General features: G+C 45.4%; 6 protein-coding genes across 8 annotated transcripts; 3 read left to right on the forward strand and 3 right to left on the reverse strand.

The window, feature by feature from the left end:
* Positions 1-379: 379 nt before the first annotated feature.
* On the reverse strand, positions 380-6,785 carry LOC6579622 (ATPase inhibitor A, mitochondrial). The gene is made up of 4 exons (XM_002005468.4): positions 6,680-6,785; positions 6,354-6,440; positions 5,909-6,053; positions 380-662 (listed from the first exon to the last, which is right to left on the reverse strand). The coding sequence occupies exons 2-4, from the start codon at positions 6,401-6,403 to the stop codon at positions 534-536; spliced, it is 324 nt and encodes a 107-aa protein (XP_002005504.1). The 5' UTR covers positions 6,404-6,440; positions 6,680-6,785; the 3' UTR covers positions 380-533.
* On the forward strand, positions 826-3,205 carry LOC6579623 (major royal jelly protein 1). 2 transcript variants are annotated; one of them, XM_015163784.3, is made up of 4 exons: positions 826-1,222; positions 1,533-1,982; positions 2,049-2,798; positions 2,874-3,205. In XM_015163784.3, the coding sequence occupies exons 2-4, from the start codon at positions 1,533-1,535 to the stop codon at positions 3,003-3,005; spliced, it is 1,332 nt and encodes a 443-aa protein (XP_015019270.1). In that variant the 5' UTR covers positions 826-1,222; the 3' UTR covers positions 3,006-3,205. The 2 variants fall into 2 exon arrangements, with proteins under 2 accessions (XP_015019270.1, XP_002005505.1); XM_002005469.4 differs by having other exon boundaries at positions 826-1,982.
* Positions 4,373-5,881, forward strand: LOC6579624 (protein yellow). Its single transcript, XM_002005470.4, has 2 exons — positions 4,373-4,613; positions 4,729-5,881. Exons 1-2 carry the CDS (start codon positions 4,373-4,375, stop codon positions 5,775-5,777), a joined length of 1,290 nt encoding a protein of 429 aa, XP_002005506.3. The 3' UTR covers positions 5,778-5,881.
* Positions 6,786-7,028: 243 nt separating the features above from the next.
* LOC6579625 (protein virilizer) lies at positions 7,029-13,187 on the forward strand. The gene is made up of 6 exons (XM_002005471.4): positions 7,029-7,216; positions 7,285-7,973; positions 8,040-9,661; positions 9,722-11,699; positions 11,762-12,835; positions 12,902-13,187. The coding sequence occupies exons 1-6, from the start codon at positions 7,151-7,153 to the stop codon at positions 13,080-13,082; spliced, it is 5,610 nt and encodes a 1,869-aa protein (XP_002005507.2). The 5' UTR covers positions 7,029-7,150; the 3' UTR covers positions 13,083-13,187.
* On the reverse strand, positions 13,105-14,240 carry LOC6579626 (5-formyltetrahydrofolate cyclo-ligase). The gene is made up of 4 exons (XM_002005472.4): positions 14,134-14,240; positions 13,772-13,966; positions 13,454-13,709; positions 13,105-13,398 (listed from the first exon to the last, which is right to left on the reverse strand). The coding sequence occupies exons 2-4, from the start codon at positions 13,883-13,885 to the stop codon at positions 13,163-13,165; spliced, it is 606 nt and encodes a 201-aa protein (XP_002005508.1). The 5' UTR covers positions 13,886-13,966; positions 14,134-14,240; the 3' UTR covers positions 13,105-13,162.
* A 642-nt stretch (positions 14,241-14,882) lies between these two features.
* On the reverse strand, positions 14,883-16,278 carry LOC6579627 (sulfotransferase 1 family member D1). 2 transcript variants are annotated; one of them, XM_032730316.2, is made up of 3 exons: positions 15,843-16,278; positions 15,259-15,789; positions 14,883-15,203 (listed from the first exon to the last, which is right to left on the reverse strand). In XM_032730316.2, the coding sequence occupies exons 1-3, from the start codon at positions 16,175-16,177 to the stop codon at positions 15,017-15,019; spliced, it is 1,053 nt and encodes a 350-aa protein (XP_032586207.1). In that variant the 5' UTR covers positions 16,178-16,278; the 3' UTR covers positions 14,883-15,016. The 2 variants fall into 2 exon arrangements, with proteins under 2 accessions (XP_032586207.1, XP_002005509.1); XM_002005473.4 differs by having other exon boundaries at positions 14,884-15,188; positions 15,843-16,277.
* Between the last annotated feature and the right edge of the window lie 3,010 nt (positions 16,279-19,288).

The following is a 19,288-nucleotide window of genomic DNA, read 5'->3' on the forward strand; positions in this document are numbered from 1 at the left end:
ATACGATGAAATTCACTTTACTGCACCAGAAGTAATTTTCAAATTAATTTACAGATGAATGAAAAAGATGCTAATAAATACAAATTAATGAATGACTTTGTACATTTTTGCTGCGAGCGTTCGGCGTGTACAACAAACCCGTCTTAAATGCTGTTAATTGCATGAAATATAAATACTTGATTACAATTTATTTATTCATGAAGTTAGACTACTCCCATGGCAAAGCGAATCGCCAACTTTGTCATCTCTTAGACGAGTCAAATTAAAATTTTAATGAAATCATATTTATCAATGAAGGCGAGCGAGGCGACCCGCCGAACCGACTGACGGCAGCAGAAAAACAAATTTATTTAAAAGTTGTATATGCCAGAAGCAAAAATATCAAAAAACACTTTTTATTTAAGCATTTAAACAGTTCGGTTTAAGCTTTAAGAACAATACAAACAAAATCTCTAAATGCATTTAAGTAAATGTCATATCATAGTTTCAGGTGATGTGAAAGCTGCTTTGTGTTGGTTAGTTTGTTGCTTCATTCACTTGTTCAGGTTGTTGAGGAACTGCTTGTGACGCTGGATGGCCTCCTCGTGCTCCTTGATCTGCTGATGATGGAATTCGGCCTGATGGATCTGATCGTTCTTCAAGCGCTCCAGCTGCTCCCTTTGCTGTAAAGAGAACAAAAATGGTCGTTAGAGAAAGTAATTAGGAAATTTAATCACGAGAGCACTCAAACGTTATTCTGTCTTAATTATAGCTTGACGATAACTGACAACATTTATTATCTTTCGCATTATTTACAGACAATAGCGACTACGTTATAAAGCCGCTTAGCAGTGGGCCAAAGCCCCAGTGCCTGAGTGTCAACGCGAATATTAAGCAAAAACGATTTTTTAGCACACACTTGACAGAATACAAACAACTCTCCAGCCAACCCCGAAAAAAACCCAAAAACAAAAAGCATGTCACTCTATGCAAATTAGCCAGCTACCATATTATTAGCTTGCGAACGAGAGAACATAAGAGCCAATAAAGAGAAAAAAGGTGGGGAAAAAACGGCCAGCATATAATCAGTGCTGCTGCGGCTGTAGCAGTAGCATCTGCCTGAGATCCACACGCTGACCAAAGTCAACCCTGAACCTGATTCTGTATCAGTTGTATTGGCTATAGGCTGGCTCTGCCTGCCAACCAGTTTTAGTTGTGCGTCGCCAGTCGAAGTGATAAAAGCGTGAGTAAAAGCAAAGAGTCTGCCAAGAAAGTGAGCATTGCACACAAGGCCAAGCTACTAATACAACTGGCCAAGCTGAGATTGTCCAGGCACAACGCAAATACAGCTAATTGAAAGTCAATACTCATGCAAAGGCTTAGCTTTAGCTAAATTAATATATAAATATATAATACCTATCAGTTCCAAAAAAAATAAATATTAATAACACAAAAACAAATACAAGCACTCATCAAATTCTATATAAGACGTTGATAAGCGCAGACCAGATCAATTCCACATAGCTCATTGACAACTTCGGAAATCATTCAAGATGAAACGTTGGCGCAACAACATGTTGATTGTGCCGCTGCTGCTCGTCGTCGGAGCGAGCGTTGGCGTGTTGGCTGCTGGCTACACTGGTTCGGTGAGCAGCGTTCTTGGAGCAGCGCGACCCGTGCGCTCCGTGGAGACGCTGAAGGAATGGCAGCAGTTGGAGTACGGCTTCGCCTCGGACAGGGATCGGCAGAAGGCGCAATCGGATGGCAACTTGATGCCTGGCTATGGCACGCCCATTGATGTGCAGCCCCATTATCTGCCCAACGGACAGGTGCGCATCTTCACCACAGTGCCACGCTTCGTCACCGGCATACCCTACACGCTGGCCACAGTCTCCGAGCAGCCGGGTCACAATGGTCCCCAGTTGCAGCCGTATCCGGGCTACAGTTGGCATAACAACAATGGCGACAACTGTGACCAGATTACGTCAGCATTCCGTGTGTCTGTGAGTAGCTCGAGCTCTTGGTGACATAGAATAGGGAATCTAACCTCATCCCTCTGCCATTGACAGATCAACGAGTGCAATCAGATGTGGGTCATTGACTCGGGCAATGTGGGTGGCGTGCAGAACTGTCCGCCACAGTTGCTGAAGTTTGACCTGAGCACCGATAGACTGCTGCATCGCTTCCGTTTACCCAACGATACCTATGTGGCTCACGCTTCGATACTCATCGCAACCAATCTGCTGACGCAGGATCCGCCGCCGCGTGGCAACTGTGCCCGCACCATGATCTATATACCGGACGTGAACTACCACGGACTCATCGTGTACGATCATCAGGCCGATGCAGCCTGGCGCATTGAGAACCGCTTCATGTACCCGGATCCCGACTATGGCCGCCACACCATTGCCGGCGAGAGCTTCACTCTGATGGACGGCATCTTTAGCGTGAACAATGACAGACAGAATCTCTACTTCCATCCACTGGCCAGCATCAGCGAGTACTCTGTGCCGCTCAGCTTGATCAACAGGCGACAGAACTGGGAGGACAATTCGGGTGCCATGGAGGATCAATTCAAGTTGCTGGGCAGGCGTAAGAGCGAGTGTGCCGCCTCGGCCATGGACAGTCGCAACAATCTGTACTGTGTCACCCTCAATCCCATCAAGCTGTTCGCCTGGAACACTAATACGCCCTACACCACACGCAACTTTGGCAATCTGCCTGCCAAATCCAGCGAGCTGCAGTTCGTTAGTGGCATGAAAGTCGTACGCAATCCTGGCGGTCAGGAGGAGCTCTGGATGCTCTCCAATCGTTTCCAGGTAAGATACAGCTTCGACTAATCTCTGGCAATCGATTTACTGAACTATGTTATAATTATTTGTTTTTTCTTATAGAAAATTTCGGCGGGCACATTGAACTCGAACGAGGTTAACTTCCGCATCATGCGCCGCCAGCTCGACGATATTCACAGCGGCATGTACTTCGCCAGCGACGATGATCTGACGAATCGTCTGATCTTTACTTAAGCTACACAGTAAACAGTTATACCTAAATACAAATTACTTAAATATCTTAGGCTTTCACAAGGCGCAATAGCTAATTATCTATATGGGATATTTAACTCGTTAAAGTAAAAATTCAAATATCCCAAAGCTCTGCTTCTATATTAATTTTAAATATATATCCTATAATTTTATCAGACAATTAAAATACTTATGAATTATGATGATTGCAGTCATTATACAAGAATTTTGTATTCCTTACAATTTGAATACCTGCACTTGATCAAAAAAGAAAACAAAAACAAAAAACAAAAAACTGACACGCGTTTTCAAAACACATTATACAGGGTGTTATTTTCGTGACACAATGCTACGTGTTGTTGTATTACTATCGCTTATATTTTTGTCATCAAGTTCATAAGTCGCCTTATCGCTAATGCTACGCATTGAAGATGAATTCGCGACAACACACGGAGCGAGCGGAATTTGTTTTACAGCAACATGTTAACAATATTTAAGCGGGATCCGGTTATAAATAAAAACGGCAAAAAGCTATAAAGAGGACTATCAAAGCGACTAATTTATACTCTCTAATAACAACTTATACTAACTAGAGTAGTCTAAAGAACTGAGTTAGGGAGCAGAGTAACTGAGAGATAGCTCTTTATATTAAGCGATGTGATATTCATTATATTTAGTTGCTCACTAACCTAGTTTCAATACAAAAGAAATTTGAGCAGAGAAACTTGCAACTATAATTCACTCTTTGACTCTTTTGCAAATATCGCATTAGTCTCTTTAACAAAAAAATCGTTAATATAATAATAATATATCTATATAAAAACCTCGCCCTAAATACAAATTTCATGGGGATTTTTTAGCCAAAACAGATGATACCAAAGTAGCGCGAAGCTCTGCTCAGCTTTGTTGATATTCACGAGAAAAAAAGGGTGTCAACACGGGCTTAAGCAAACAGAAAAATCAGCTAACAAAAAGTCTTAACGACTTTCGTTAGAGTATATGTAATTTATTGTTACAACACATATATGGGGGGCCAATGGACTCTACCTTGACGTCGTGTGTTGCAGCGAGTGGAATCTGGAAGTGGCTGGAAGGCAGGCATAATTAGTGCCCCGAATCGCACAGCTTAGCCAGATTTGTTTTTGGCCCGCAGTGAACTTAAACAAGATCGTTACAATGAGAATTTTAATGCAAGCTTTCAATTGGCAATTAAACCAGTTTACCACAAAGCTGACCCAATTGATCAGGTCTGGTCGGTCGGCTGATAGCCGTATTAGAAAGACATGGGCCGTTCGCTGGCGACGCGAGCGCAGTAACTGTTTTGGCCTTACGTGGAGCACATCGCGCGAAAGTGAATGGATTACAGCAGCATGAATTACCAGCATTGCATAAGGATAATTGCTTTGGCTAGCTGTTTGATTGCCATTGTGGCAGGACAGTATGCGACAGCACCAGGCATTGGATACCACTCCAAGGCCTTGGAAAGAGTGTTCGAGGCGCGCAACCTGGAGCTAGGCTTTCCGACGCCAAAGGAGCGGGAGCGTGTCCTGCGCGCCGGCCTCTATGATCCTGATAATGTTGTGCCCATCGATGTGGATGTCTACTATACACGTAAGTGAAATGAGTTTGGATATTAATCAAATGCAAGGCAAAAAGCTTCAATGCTGACATCATTCGCCTTTGTTGTACTTCAAGTTTAACTTAATGTGAACTTTCTCTCGCTTAGATGGTGACAAAACACCCTCGATCTTTGTGACTATACCTCGCTTCACTAAGGGCGTTCCGTACTCCCTGGCCTATGTCACCAACGAGGTGCGGGAGAATGGCACAGAGCTACGAGCCTATCCCAGCTACGATTGGCATCAATCTCATGGCGCCGACTGCAACGGGCTGACTTCCGTTTATCGGACACAGATTGACGAGTGCGGACGGATGTGGATACTGGACAGTGGGGAGATTGACTTTGTGCAGCACTGCCCACCGCAGCTGTACGCCCTTGATCTGGCCAGTGGGGGCGTGGTGCATCATTACCGCTTGCCACAAGATGTGTACAAGACGGGCGTAAGTCGCTTTGTAACGCCCACAATTGAGATGGATGCAAAGAATTGCGATGTGGGACATGTATACATGGCTGACTCCATTGGCGATGGCATTGTGGTGTATGATGTGGCCGCCCAAAAATCGTGGCGCATCGAGAACAAGTACACCTATCCGCATCCGGACTTTGGCACATTCAAAATAGCTGGCGAGAGTTTCCAGCTGTGGGATGGAAGCGTGGCCATGTCACTGACGCCACACGGACTGGCGGGGCATTTGGAGCGCATGCTCTACTTCCACTCGCTGTCCAGCGACTGGCAAATGGCAATTCCCCTGAGTGTGGTTAACAATGGAAGCATCTGGAAGCGGAACGATGTCAGCGCAGGCCTCGATCAATTTGTACTCCTAGGCAAACGAGGCAGTCAGTGTGTGGCCGCAGCCATGAGCGAGACAGGCATGTTGCTCTGCGGCTTGGTGCAGCCACCCAGTATACTGGCTTGGAACATACGTCAATCATATACCCCTGAGAACATGGCCCTGTTAATAGAGGACGAGCAACGGCTGCAATTCGTCAGTGGCCTGAAGATAGTCAGAAACCACGAGGGCAAGGAGGAGCTTTGGGCGCTCTCTAATCGCTTGCAAAAGGCTTTTGGTACTGGGCTGAATTTCAAGGAAGTTAATTATCGTATACAGAAGTGCGGCATCTACGAGCTACTCAATGGATTGCCCTGTCACTAGGCTCAATTATTCGATTGTTCTATATTTATTAGCGGATTTTCAAGATTTCTCATGTAGCCTCTAATGCTATTTAAATAAATTGTAAATATTTTTATCCACTTGAAGTTCAAGTTGAACTGAAGTTCACTCACCTTTTTGTAGAAGTATTCCTCCTCGCGTGCAGCCTCCAGTTTGCCAAAGGCGCCGCCAGCCTCACGGATGGAGCCGCCGCCGCCACCGCCCTTGCCGGCGCCGCTGCCCAAGTCGCCGACCTGGCTGCCGCTCATTTTCGCCAATCTGTAGGTGCAGCGCAATACATTGAAGCATTAGAATTTTTGCGCAGGTTATGTAATAGGAAGTCATAAGCCGACACACAAACACTCATATTTATATGCACACACACACAAACAACTTGTGCCGGGTCAAGCATAAAGAAATTTCGGGGCTCTATTTGTTTATCTTATCGGCACAATTTACAAAGTGTACATATAAATAGATATCTGTGTGTAAGCGCATAAAGAAAATTTTTAGTTTTTCAAGCCATTTTTTGTATAAAGGCGTTAACCAATTAGCATTTAATTAGAGTAAATAACTTACTGCACTCCAGCTGGGTACAAACGGGCTGCGCTACGACGTACAACGAACATTTTTCTCAAAAAGTTATGCAAAAATTTGTGTTAAAATCTAGAAGAGAAAAAAGAACGGTTATGAAAACAAACGATGATATGCAAGAAATTGTTCAAGCCCAGTTGCATTGAACTCAAAAATTAACAAAGAAAATTCTTTAGTATAAACATTGTATCTAGATATGTATATATGTGTGTATATTTATTTTTCATACAAAGAAAATCATTCAATAATATGTATAAACATTTATACATGTATATACCAGAAAGAACTTTTTGTGGCGCAAAAAAACGTACCTGACTCTTCTGCGTGTCAAACTTGTATGTAGAAGTGTGGCCGAAGCTTCTAGCCGGTTGCTGTTAGAGCTGCCAGACTGGCAGTGCCAGTGTGTACGAGCTGTTGAGGTTGCCACCTAAGATTCCATTTATTTGATGAGAATCGTAATCAAGTTTGTGCAACCTATCATACAAGTTGTCAGGCATGTTGAATTCGAGTCATTGATTTCATATTGAGCAATGTCATGTATTTAAGGTCTGCGGTGATAGTCTAGTTGACTATTTATGTGTAATTAAATTCTCAAGTCTGACATACTTCAACATGCAACATTTTAATCGTGTGGCAACGCCATTTCGGTATTTTTAAGAGAGCGCCGCAACGTTCACACTTGAAGAGCTCTCAACAAAAAATTTGCCGACAGACGCTTGTTTATTTGTTTAATATAAATTTACTGAATTTATCGCGTAAGCGGGGCAATATTGCACGCCAAAATGGCCGACGCCGACGATGGAGCTGAGTTATTATTCTTCGACACTTTCTCACATGAAGAAGTTACCGTAAGTAAAATTAGAATTTTCTTGATATCAACATGCGTGTATTAATAAACATATTGCAACTGTTGCAGGATATCAACTTGGACTTGGTTCAGTTCCCAAAGCCTGTGTTTATAACACAAGTGCGCATTATACCATTGGGCGCGCGAGTTCAAGCAGACTTTCCCGGCGGCGTTCGTCTAGGTGCCACGAATCCGTCCAAGTTCGATCTGGAGTTCTTTGTCAATGATTTGGGTATGCCGGGTGCCTCAGCGTTTGAGAATCTGGGCTTGTTGCGCTACAACCAGAATGACTGCATACATCTGGACTGCTCTCAAGAGAAAATACCAACAGATGGTCTTGTGTTACGTGGCTGGTATAGCGCCATTACCTTAGCTGTATATGGCATACTAACCAACTCTGTGACTGAGCCTATTGCCAGCCCAACTTTACCGTGCGAGCCAGCAATGACTGGACCCGAAATGTGCAATCTAAGCGGAGATGTTCTTCTGCCCGATGAAGTGATCAAAGATGATTGGTCGGAGCCAATGCAAACTGAGCTGATGGCTGCTGCTGCACACAAGGCTAGCGTCAGTGTGAGCGACTACGAGCACGACGATATCGAATATGGCATGTCGCGCGATCACTACCACCAGCATGCTGACGAGGAGCAGCGGGAATTGCGACGCATGCGACGGTCCACGCATTCTACTGATCACTCTCCACCGCCGCTGCGCACGCACACGCACTCAGAGAGCAATGACAGGGAATACTTGCGCTGGTGAGTACTCTAAAGGTTTTGTTACTCCACTTTCAATTTTTCATAATTTAAAATATCCATTAACAGCTCACGCGACAAGGCGCCGCGTGATTGGTCGCGCTCACCGGAGTATTCCAGTCACAGAGCGCGACGCAAGCGTTCAGAGCGCTCTCGCTCCGATGCAGATGAGCACAAGTGGCCTCGTACGCCTCCTGTTTCAATTGACTCGCCAACACGTCCTCGCTCTCCAGATACCATGGACTATGACGACGACGATACACGCTCGCCCTATAAGCTGCAGAGCTCGCATGGCTATCGCCACTCTTCGGAGTCGTTGCCACGAGAGCGCGAAGAAGAAGAGCGGGATCGTGAACGAGAGCGCTCTGAAACACCGCAGGAGCAATTTGAGCCCATTCTAAGTGATGATGAAATCATGGGCGACGATATAGAAGATGAAGACGATGGAGTGGATGCGGCTGCTGCAGCAGAGTATGAGCGCGAACTGGAGGCAGCCGCAGCAGCTGCACCACCTGCCATAGACGCCTTCGAGCCATGGCAACGTCCGCTCCAGAAATACGATGGCGACTTGCTGACTCACTTCAGCAAAGAGCTCGATACACTGCGGCTACTCTTCAAGAAGCTATCTCTGCAGATCAGATGGGACAATGTGAGCGCTTTTAACGAAGAGCACGGCGGAGTCACTGTAGACGAGCGAGAGCAGTTCGTCTACCTGGGCGAGCAGTTAAATAATCAACTGGGCTACTTAACGCAGCACTACAAGCGCCGCAACTTTGTGCTGCAGCAGTTTTTCAAGAACGACGAGTCGCATCTGCGGCAGGCAGCGAACATTTTGCAGATTGCATTGAGCTTCCAGGCGGCCTGCATGCAACCACAGCCGGCATTTAAAATACGACATATCAAGCTGGGGGCACGCATGGCTGAGTTGTTGTGCAACAACGAGCAGCTGTTCCGACATCTGCTGCAGCAGCACAACTTTGATCCGTTCGAGGCCGTCTTCAGTCTCTATCAGGAGCCCTACATGGCACTGTCCATAAAACTCCAGCTGCTAAAAGCTGTCTACGCCATGTTGGACACCCAAGTGGGCATTAAGCATTTTCTGGGTGGCAACACCAATGGCTATCAGCTGATCATCGAGTCTATCAAGGCGGCCAAGCTCACACGCACCAAATACGCCCTGCAGGCCATCATAAAAAAGCTGCACCTCTACGAAGCATTGGAGAGTGTGCGCAACAGCTGCAATCAGCTATTTGTTCGCAAAGTGGAACGGCCGCCACAGCAGATTTGTCAGGAAATCGAGTACGCGTTTGAGATGATTATGGATGCTTTGGTAGCCAACCAGCTGAGCTTTCAGCAGCCGCGTCGATTTCTGCCCGTCTCCAAGAAGTTCGAAGTGGTCACAGATCCCAATGCACAGCGGAGCTTTGGCAATGCGCTGCAATCCTACTTCAAACAGCATGCGCTGGCCGAATCCCTGCTGCTGATTCTAAGCAATGCCAAGGAACTCCCAGCCACCACATTCCTGTGCACGCTGGATCTGATGCATGCTCTGCTCAAATCACACGTGGGCATAGACTACTTTGTGGATGATGCGTTCGAGGCGACACAACTTATTGTGGCCATACTGCTGGGTCTGGATGAAGTGCCCACCATGCCCAAGCCAGAAATAGAAAAAGAAGAGGAAGAGGCTGGTAAGTGACTTGCATAAGTCTAGCTTTTATGCAATACTTATAGACTTGTAAATCTGGCAGTTAAATCTGAGGAAACGGATAAGCCTTTGGACACATCAGACAGCTCCGATAAGGAAACCGAAGTAAAAGCCGAGGGAGCAGCTGCTGCAACTGTAGCCATTGACGTTGCCGTACAAACGGAGCCAACGCCTGTCAAAGCACCTCAAAAGCTGGCGCCCGTCCTTCGGCCCGTTTTGCCACGCCTGGCCCGTCTTGGGATTGAGCTGGCCTACAAAGTGCAGACGCGCTATCACCTGGATGCGATTGTGTTCACGGCAGCACTGCCTGAGTACGATGCCATCACAGTGGCCACACATATGCACGCAATATACTCACAGACCTGCGACCCGGCAGGTCGTCAGCACACCATCGAGGTGCTGGGACTGAACAATAACCTAAAGATTTGCATGGACCTCATTAAAAAGGAACAGCGGCTGCAAGCGCAGCGACAGCTGAGCTCGCCAGGCACCAAATACAAGAGTCCAGTGCTCAGCTATGCGGTGGACATGGTGGATTGCTGTGTGCGCTACTGTGAACAGCTCGACTACCTGATCGAGCATGGCGCTGTCATACTGGAGCTGGCCAAGAACCACGAGACCTTTGAGCCGTCTGTGTCGGCCGTGCTGCAGGAGATGTATGTGTATATGAAGCCATTGGAGGCCATTAATGTGTTCATCTACGATGACATCATGCCCCTAGTTGAAGTCATTGGTCGATCTCTTGACTATCTTACCACTTTCCCTGGGGATCTGATTATGGCCTTGAGAATACTGCGTTATCTGGTCACCACGAAGTCGACACCGCCGCCCGGCGTCAAGCAGTCCAAACGGCCGGACACCGAGGAGTTGAAACATCGCTTTGTGGCCCTCCAGCTGTACGCTGCGGATGGCGTACAGCTAATGATTCAGATAATGGAACGGCTGTGCACGTACTTTGAGCAGCCCGGCATGCATGCACCCGCTTTGATGACCATTCAGGGCGTGCACTGCTGCCAGATTATGTTGCCCACGCTGCAAATTCTACGCGAACTGCTCTCCTATGCCATACTGTGCCGCGATGGCGCCTTCAAAGACCTGACCTCGATCGATCATCTGGTTAAGGTATACTTCCTGTTGTACTATTATCCCACGCGCTGCCAGGCGGGTGCTGAGGTGGAGCAGTGCAAGCTGGAGGTGGTACAAACACTGTTGGCCTATACGCAGCCGCACGAGCAAGACGAGGAGTCGTTGCATAAGTCCCTCTGGACGCAAATGATACGCGAGGTGCTGAAGAACATTGATGGGCCGGCCAACTTTATACCGGGCCTGAAGCTACTGGCGGAATTGTTGCCACTGCCATTGCCCATGCCACAGCCACTGAGCGATCAGCTGAAGCAGCAGCACAAGCAGCGTTTGATCACTGAACGCAAGCTGTGGTCCGCTCACTTGCATCCGCAGAGCGGTCAAATTGCCAAGCTGGTGGAAGCGCTGGCGCCTTCAAGTTTCCCGCAGCTGTCCGAAATGCTGCAGCGCGTCTGTATGCAGCTATCAGATCTGGCACCCAACATGACGCTCCTCATAGCCAAGACCATAATGGAACTGCTGTGCAATGAATACCAGAGCTCCAATTGCATGCCGACCACGAATCTGGAGCGCCTGCTACGTTTCTCCACGCGGCTCTGTGCCTTTGCGCCCCTTAAGAGCTCCATGCTGTCTATATTGTCGGGAAAGTTTTGGGAGCTCTTCCAGTCGCTGCTGTCGTTGAACGAGTTCAACGAGGTGGTCTCCAATTGCCAGGAGGCAGTGCATCGCATACTCGACAGTTTCCTAGACTCTGGTATCTCCTTAATTTCACATAAATCCACAGCGCACCCAGCGCTCAATTTGTCGGCTGCACTGCCACCCAAGGAACTAATCCCACGCGTCATCGATGCTGTGTTCAGTAATCTGGCCAGCGTGGAGGTCACTCATGGAATTTCCATTTTGGCTGTGCGTAATCTGGTCATTCTGACCGAGCACGAGTAAGTATCAAGCATAGATCTCTTAGTAAACTTGAACTTAATCTTGTTTTCTCTTTGTACAGTTACACTTTCTACCACCTGGCGCAGTTGTTGAAGCAGAAGATTAGCGAGTTCCAGGCGTGGATGGAACGTGTTATACTCCACAATGAGACGGTTGAGTATAATGCAAACATAGAGTCGTTAATTCTGTTGCTGCGCTCCCTGACTCAAATTGAGCCAGCTCCAGCAATGTCTGCCATGCCTAGCCGAACGCTTAAGCTGGGTCCATCTGAGCTAGCGCAGCTGCTTGAGTTTCAGGACGTGGAGCTGGACAAGCCGCCGGTCTTGCAGCGCATACTTAAAGTGCTCGAGAAGCACAAGGCCGTGGCCAATGAGGCGGCTCTGTGTGATTTGAAGCAACTTATTGCCCTGCAGGCATCCAAGCAGGAGCAGGAGACGCAGCCAACAACGGCTGCCTCAGTAGAAACGCCAAATGAAGCCGACGCAAATGCAACAAGTGGCAGCAACGTCAGCACAGGACCGCTCAACGTTGAGCCATATCTGCCACAAGCTGAGGGCATTGTCACGCAGTACGAGGCACGTCCCATATTTACACGCTTTTGTGCGACGGCTGAGAATGTCCAGCTGACTGCGCGCTACTGGCTGGAGCCGCTGCCAATTGAGGTCATTGAAGATATGGACGAGCCGCTGTACGAGCGTATTGCCTGTGACTTGACTGATTTGGCCAACGTGTGCCTAAATCCCGATCTGAATCTCACGGGCGATTGCAAGCGTGTGCTGCATTTATCTGGCTCACCGCAATCCAATCGCGAGATGACACCCACAGCGCCATGCTTCCGCACTCGACGTGTCGAGGTGGAACCTGCCACGGGCCGGCCAGAAAAAAAGATGTTCGTAAGTGCGGTGCGAGGACGCGGCTTTGCACGGGCACCACCTTCCCGTGGGGACTTATTCCGCTCCAGACCGCCAAACACATCGCGACCACCATCGCTGCACGTGGATGATTTCCTGGCGCTGGAGACGTGCGGTGCACAGCCCACCGGGCCAACGGGCTACAATAAAATACCTTCAATGTTGCGCGGTTCGCGCGTAGGTCGTAATCGGGGCTCACGCATATCAGCAGCAGCTGCCTACAGGTAACGAGCTTTACGCTTTGTAAATATAGCATCTTTATCAGTTTTGTTTTCTCCTCTCGCTTTCAGGCAGAAGAAGCTCTTACGCATCGGGTCGCCCTCGAATTGGTCCGAGACGACGGGCACGCCGTATCGTTCGGGCGCTGCTGAAGGGCATTTCAGCAGCGGCGATTCGCACTACACTTCGCCCCACTACAGCGGACGACCACGTGGGCGTGGCCTGCGCTCCAGACCGCCCTATTTGCGCTAGGAACGGCGCCAATGCTTGCATATATCAAAAGTGTTTTCTGTATATTTGATTTATACAATTTGTATGTAAAGTAATTAAACTTAAGCATTCTCTGTAATCACACAATTCAGGCGCACATCGTGATCCTCCATGGGCAGCTCCTCGTTGCTGACGATCTGCTCATTGAGGGCCAGTGCCATAATGGTTGTCTTCTTGTGCGGATACTTTTCCGCATGCTGCTTCAGATATTTGTCATAGTAGCCCATGCCGTGGCCCATGCGATCGCCGCTGCGCGTGAATGCGACGCCGGGCACGATGAACAGATCAATGCCATGTCCTGCAGGAGAGATTGAGTATGGTACGCACAGGGATATCATACGGTCATTGTTTACCATTTGTCATGGCATCCTCGCGGCTATCCTTGAAGTCGGGCTGTTTGATATTCCATTTGGTCAGCGGCAATCCCTCGTACTCGTTCATATCGCGCAAACGCACCATTTTCATCTTTGTGCCCTGGTAGGTGGGCACAAACACCATCTTCTCCAGCCTAAACATCTCGCGGATTATCGCAGTGGTGTCCAGCTCATTGCTGGTGCTCAGATAGATGCTAACGCGCTGAGCCTGACGAAATGCCTCATTTCTCAGCACCTGCCGAGAACAGATGTTCGTAAGTATAATCGGCGATCTAGATCTGACCTAAGCGCACTGACTCTCTCGGTCACTGCCTCCGATTGCCTTGCTATAATCTCGGGCGTTAAACAGCTGAGGACCTCCTTCATGCGCTTCCTCAGGGCTACCTTAAGGCTATTTTGGATGGCTGCCATGGCGAAGCACAGTGCACACACTCTATGGACCGGAGAACGACTGATTTCAGCTTGCACTCATGCAGCCCCTATAGGGCAGCTCTGTGGATTAGTCGGTTATCAGTAAAACTGCGCATTATCAGCTTTTACCGACCACATGCTCTTCCTCCACCGATTCGTAAACAAGCAACAGGTCGGTTTGCATACATTAATTGATAAGGCAATTACAAAGCCAGAGACTCGCAGTGTTTATATAATTATTTACTTACATATTTCTATATTTATACAAAAGTTCGCCTTGTCGTGCATTCACTGTAGCCCAATTGGCGTGCGCCCCCTTTTCAAACCAGCGATTGACACCTTATATTTAGCACTAAAAATGCCAGCAGCTGCGGCTATCAGTGCTGTCGGCGACGCCGGGCACTCGTCGAATTTGGCTTTTTTCTCAATAATTTAGCCGCCAAATTTAAAACGAGCTAACGGACTGAATTGTTAAATTAAATTAATTTATTCGAATGAGTGAAAAGTTAATTTAATTATTTTCAATTGCATATATAAATGAATAATTATTTAATATATATTTTGTTATGATGCTGTCCAAATTTATTGAGAGATATGCCAATAACTTGACAAATTATTATATATACATACATATACATATACACTGAATGGAATTCTCTATGTACTCAATCGAATGACAAACATGCCAAAGTTACACAATCATATTGTATTATATTGTATGGTAGATTATCAGTTCTTCACATTGTTCATCAAGTAGTAAACGGTTATTTGGTACAACTCTTTTGTCTTGCAACAATCCAAACATCATCCTCCAACACCTCCATATTTCACATCGGTGCGTTCTGCTCGAATTGGATTATTCAACTCATTTAGAGAGATAGAGAGAGAAAGAGAGTGATATATTATCTCGTACTTTTATAAATTTCTGATTAAGACTTATACGTTAAGTTCAAACTGATTGCTAAAATTACACCATTACACATTACACTTTACGCTAATCGCTGTAGTTATTTGTGTTGAAGTAAGGAGCCATTTATTGATAACAAACATACAAATATACTTATTTACTGTTCTTCATTACACATTTATCACATTAGCTTATAATCTATTCGAAGTGATTAATTGATGCGCTCACAACAGTTTCTCGATAGTTGCCTGCTCATTGTACTTGCTGTAAGTTGTGAAGTCATCCATGTTCAATTTATACTCCCTCAGGTTGCCATCGGACCAAAGATCAAATTCGCGTATCACGTCCGCTGTCATTTCATCCTTGTGGCTGCCCACCACGCCCCGCCGCACAAACCTGTGTGGAGCAACGCTATTTAGCCTTATGTAAGCAGATCTAAACAGAGATCAGTGCAAGACTGGCTCACCTGAACTCCTCCACTTCGCGGCCAGCTGCTGCCTTCATGCTCTCGAATTCCTTGGCGTGGTTGCAGGCGGGATTGTCGCGCATGCTCTCGAAGGAGAGGTGCTGCTTCATCTGCTGCACCTGCTCAACGCTCACTGGGCGTTGCAGGAATCGGGCCACATCGTTGATTACCTGATCGAGCTGGGTCTTCATGCGCTCGTAGCTGGTGAAGAAGATGTACGGCTCGTGGCGCAACTGCCAGAAGTCGAGCACGTGCGGCCAGCAGGGCGTGAAGTTCACATAGCCATCGATGAAGGAGTGCATGAAATCGTCCTTGGTGCCCTGATAGCCGACCATGCCACGCCAGTGATGGAAGTACGAGACGGCTGCGTCTTTGGGATTCCGATAGACGTAGATGATCTTCGGCTTTTTGGTCCAGACCTGGCGTGGCAGTAGCCAGGCGGGCAGATGGGATTTGATGAGGCGTGGCGAGCTTAGCGCATTGGCTGCCTCGATGGTGTCGTGGGGCACGTTCGGCACAACGCCATTGAATCTATATTGACCAGAGGCTTAGCTAGCTTCTCATTAGTCGAGTGATCAACTTACTCCAAAAATGGGGAGCGTATGGTCAGGTCCACGGACTTGGCCGTCTCAAAGTCGCACTGATTGAGCACCAGCCAAGCCAGCTCCTGCATCCAGGTGGTGCCGCACTTGGGCAGCGTGACGATCCACACATCATCCTCACGCACCTCGAAGTCGTGCACGCGATCCAGCACGGGCTGGAAGGTGTCGGCCAGACGGCAGAAGCGCTGCTCCCAGTTGCCCACCACGGGCACGTTCGGCTCACGGGTGGCATAGATCGAGGAGTAGCCGCCGCTGATGGCCAGCTTGTCGATCTGCTCGAAGGGCACGCTTCGCGCAAAGAAACTCGACTCGGGCATAACGGCACTATGTTTGACTGATAAATCACGAATTTTCCAAATTACTTAAAGACGCGCCCAACCGATCGCCTTCACAGTTTCCGCTGCATTAAATGCTACTGCCATCTCGTCGGGAATATCGAGGCAGAATTTCTCGCCCTACGCTGAGTGCCAGAGATGCGCACGTGATGTGAAGTGAAGAGCAGTGATGGGTGATGTGACTTGATAACTCAGCTCAGTTCATATAGATTTACTCTTTTGGCAATCAGCTTGCTACGATCACAGTCACAGTCAGCACAAGGCCTGGCTAGCATCACTATCATCATTAGAACTGTCTATATAATGATCATAAATATATTCATACAAGCCATAACATTAATCACATTAATCAATAATGAACGTGAAGCGCGCGCGCCGTCCTTGCCTGAGCCGCATCACTAATGGAGCCGCAATCATCGCATACACACATCTATAAGTGTATGCGTGTTATATAACATGCAACAGACTCTCGTTTTTTTGTGATCTTCGGTTCGATTTTCGAAATACATGAAATGATCGGGTGCTGTAAGACTTTCTTTATGGAGGGCTTATGTTATGGGACCATGAAGCTCTTGTCGAAACCAGTCGCAAAAGAAAGTTTCGGAGTATTTCGGCTACCAATTCATTTTGTCAACAGTTCGTTTTGTTTGCTTGTTTACCTAGTGTCTTAGCAGGTGAAATTATGCGCACGTCTTCGGTCACTTAGCCATTTAGCCCAAAGAATCGAAAACAGGTCGTTTGAATGCGGATCAGATGTACTGATTGACGCAGCTGTAAGCCAATTTGAAGAAGTGAGAGTGATCTAATCTAAAAGTTGAGGACTGGGAGATACTCTGGGCATGATACAAATTCTTTATGGGTGCACCTAGCAGGGCATATTTTATTATTAAGTTATTTCTAATTCCATTTGAAGACAGAATTCTGATCTATATAAAAATGGAGTTTCATTTGAAGCAGAATTGTATCTAAATGGGTTCATCTCATTTCATAAGAAGTCAGAAAACCTATTTAAATTGAAAATAGACAAATAAAATGCAATAAAAATATAAGTTAATATAATATTCAAAAATAAAAAGCTTCAGATTTCAGCTCTCGTCTTCAATGTATTCCTATAGATAGAATAGCACAATCAATTACGACTATTCAGCTCAACCCTTATTATATATCCTGTCCCACGCCTACTTCCGTTTTACATGCGGTTGCACAAGTCCATCATACCTCTCCAAACTATATTCATAGCATTCCAGGCGTAATAACAAATGACAGCAAATCGATATATGAATATTTTGAATATTCTCGCTCTCAACATTGAAAACTCAAACTTGTTTGCATGCTCGACCTTGCCAAAGGCCCAAATGTAAATTTAACTTATTTTTAACTTCTGTTTTTACCTCTTTTTTTGTTTGCCATAATTTGAAAATCGAAGGTCAGTTGATTTTTGTTTTCACTTTGAATTTGTATTTATGTATTTGCGTTTTTTTATTCGCCTTTTGTTTTGTTTTTACAATAAATTTGACTAAATCTTAACATTTATAATCCTTAACCTGCAAGGAGCAAACAGATGTAGTAACAAATATATGTATGTCAGTATGTATGTAGTTGTATAAAGATTCTGCTTGTTGGGGTAAACAAACAGGATCGAAGAATTGTTTAGTAATATGTAGAAATTTGCATGCATTTGTTTAAAGAGCTCGTATTTAAAAATAATTGTTTCTTTTTCGCTTTGATTTTGTTGTTGTTGTTGTAAATACTTATTAAGAAGTGTGCGTGGCTGCTAACATCGAAAAGCACGCACACACTTGCACACATACACACACACATATTAACAACAATAAATACATATGTATGCATGTAACTCGTATATATATATATTTTTTTTTTCTTTTTTTTTTGTATTTGCATTCAATTAAAACGGAGTGCGTGGGTGTGTGTATGCATGTATTTATTTTTTATGAGTGTGTGCAATTCGGATTGGGCTTGGGAAACTGAAGATCGCTCGATCGATCCGGTTTCTTGTCTGTATAAACTGTATCAAAAATGTAATCGTGAAATAAATGTCTATAACAGATACAAATAACAGTGTGACTGGATGACATACCCAAACACGCACACACACACACACGCACGCACGCATTCGCATACATACATACATATATAATAATATATAAATATATCCTTTGAATATGCTTATCCTTCGTAAAAGTTGTATAAATTGTATATATGTATATATATGTACGAATATATACTTATTATTTTGCATTTGCTTTGATTCATAGGTATGTAAACATCTATGTATATATATAACATGTATATATATAATATTTTTGCTCTTTTATTTTGTTTTTGGTTTGTAATTTTTTTGTTTTTGTTTTTCAATATTTTTTTTTTCAACAAGATCGTATTATCGATTCGTATTAATTTACTTGTTATATATATATATATATAATATGTAATTTGTTCAGTCAATTAGATAAAAAAGATTTCAAAAAGGATTTCACTTATATAAATTTCATTTGCATTTCGCTTAATTCTGCAACACATCAACAGTATTCAGTAATCATATATAATATTAGGTATTAGATAGCAGTAGGTAGTTGTAGTAGTAGTAGTAGTTGTAGTAGTAGTTGTAATAGTAATTGTAGAAAGGGCCCCATAGAGTTACGCACGTTACATATGTGGATTCGAATTGTTGTTGTTGTTGTTTTTTTTTGTTGCTTGTTGTAATCAAACTAGTCGAGTTGTACATTAGTAGAAATAGTTATAGTTGTTATTCTAGCCAATAGTTCGTTTGCTCTGCTCATTATATAAATTGTCCCTGCTAATCCATCCACGCATACACACCCAAACAATCACACACACACACATACACTCACTCAATCACTCACACTCACACTCACTCAACGCGAATCCTTTGTCATCTAGCTATGGCCTTTGCAAAATCTATCTTAATTTATAAGTAGTTGGACAGTTGTTGTATTTAACAGAGATTGTCTTCGTGTGTGAGGGCAGATGAAGGTGGGAGAGGAGAAACACAAACACGTACACGTACACGACTTATGTACTAGTATGTGTGCCATGTTGCTTATGCGGTGT

This window comes from Drosophila mojavensis, unplaced genomic scaffold (assembly GCF_018153725.1).
Source record: "Drosophila mojavensis isolate 15081-1352.22 unplaced genomic scaffold, ASM1815372v1 contig_80, whole genome shotgun sequence".
In the NCBI taxonomy this organism is placed as follows: Eukaryota; Metazoa; Arthropoda; class Insecta; order Diptera; family Drosophilidae; genus Drosophila; species Drosophila mojavensis.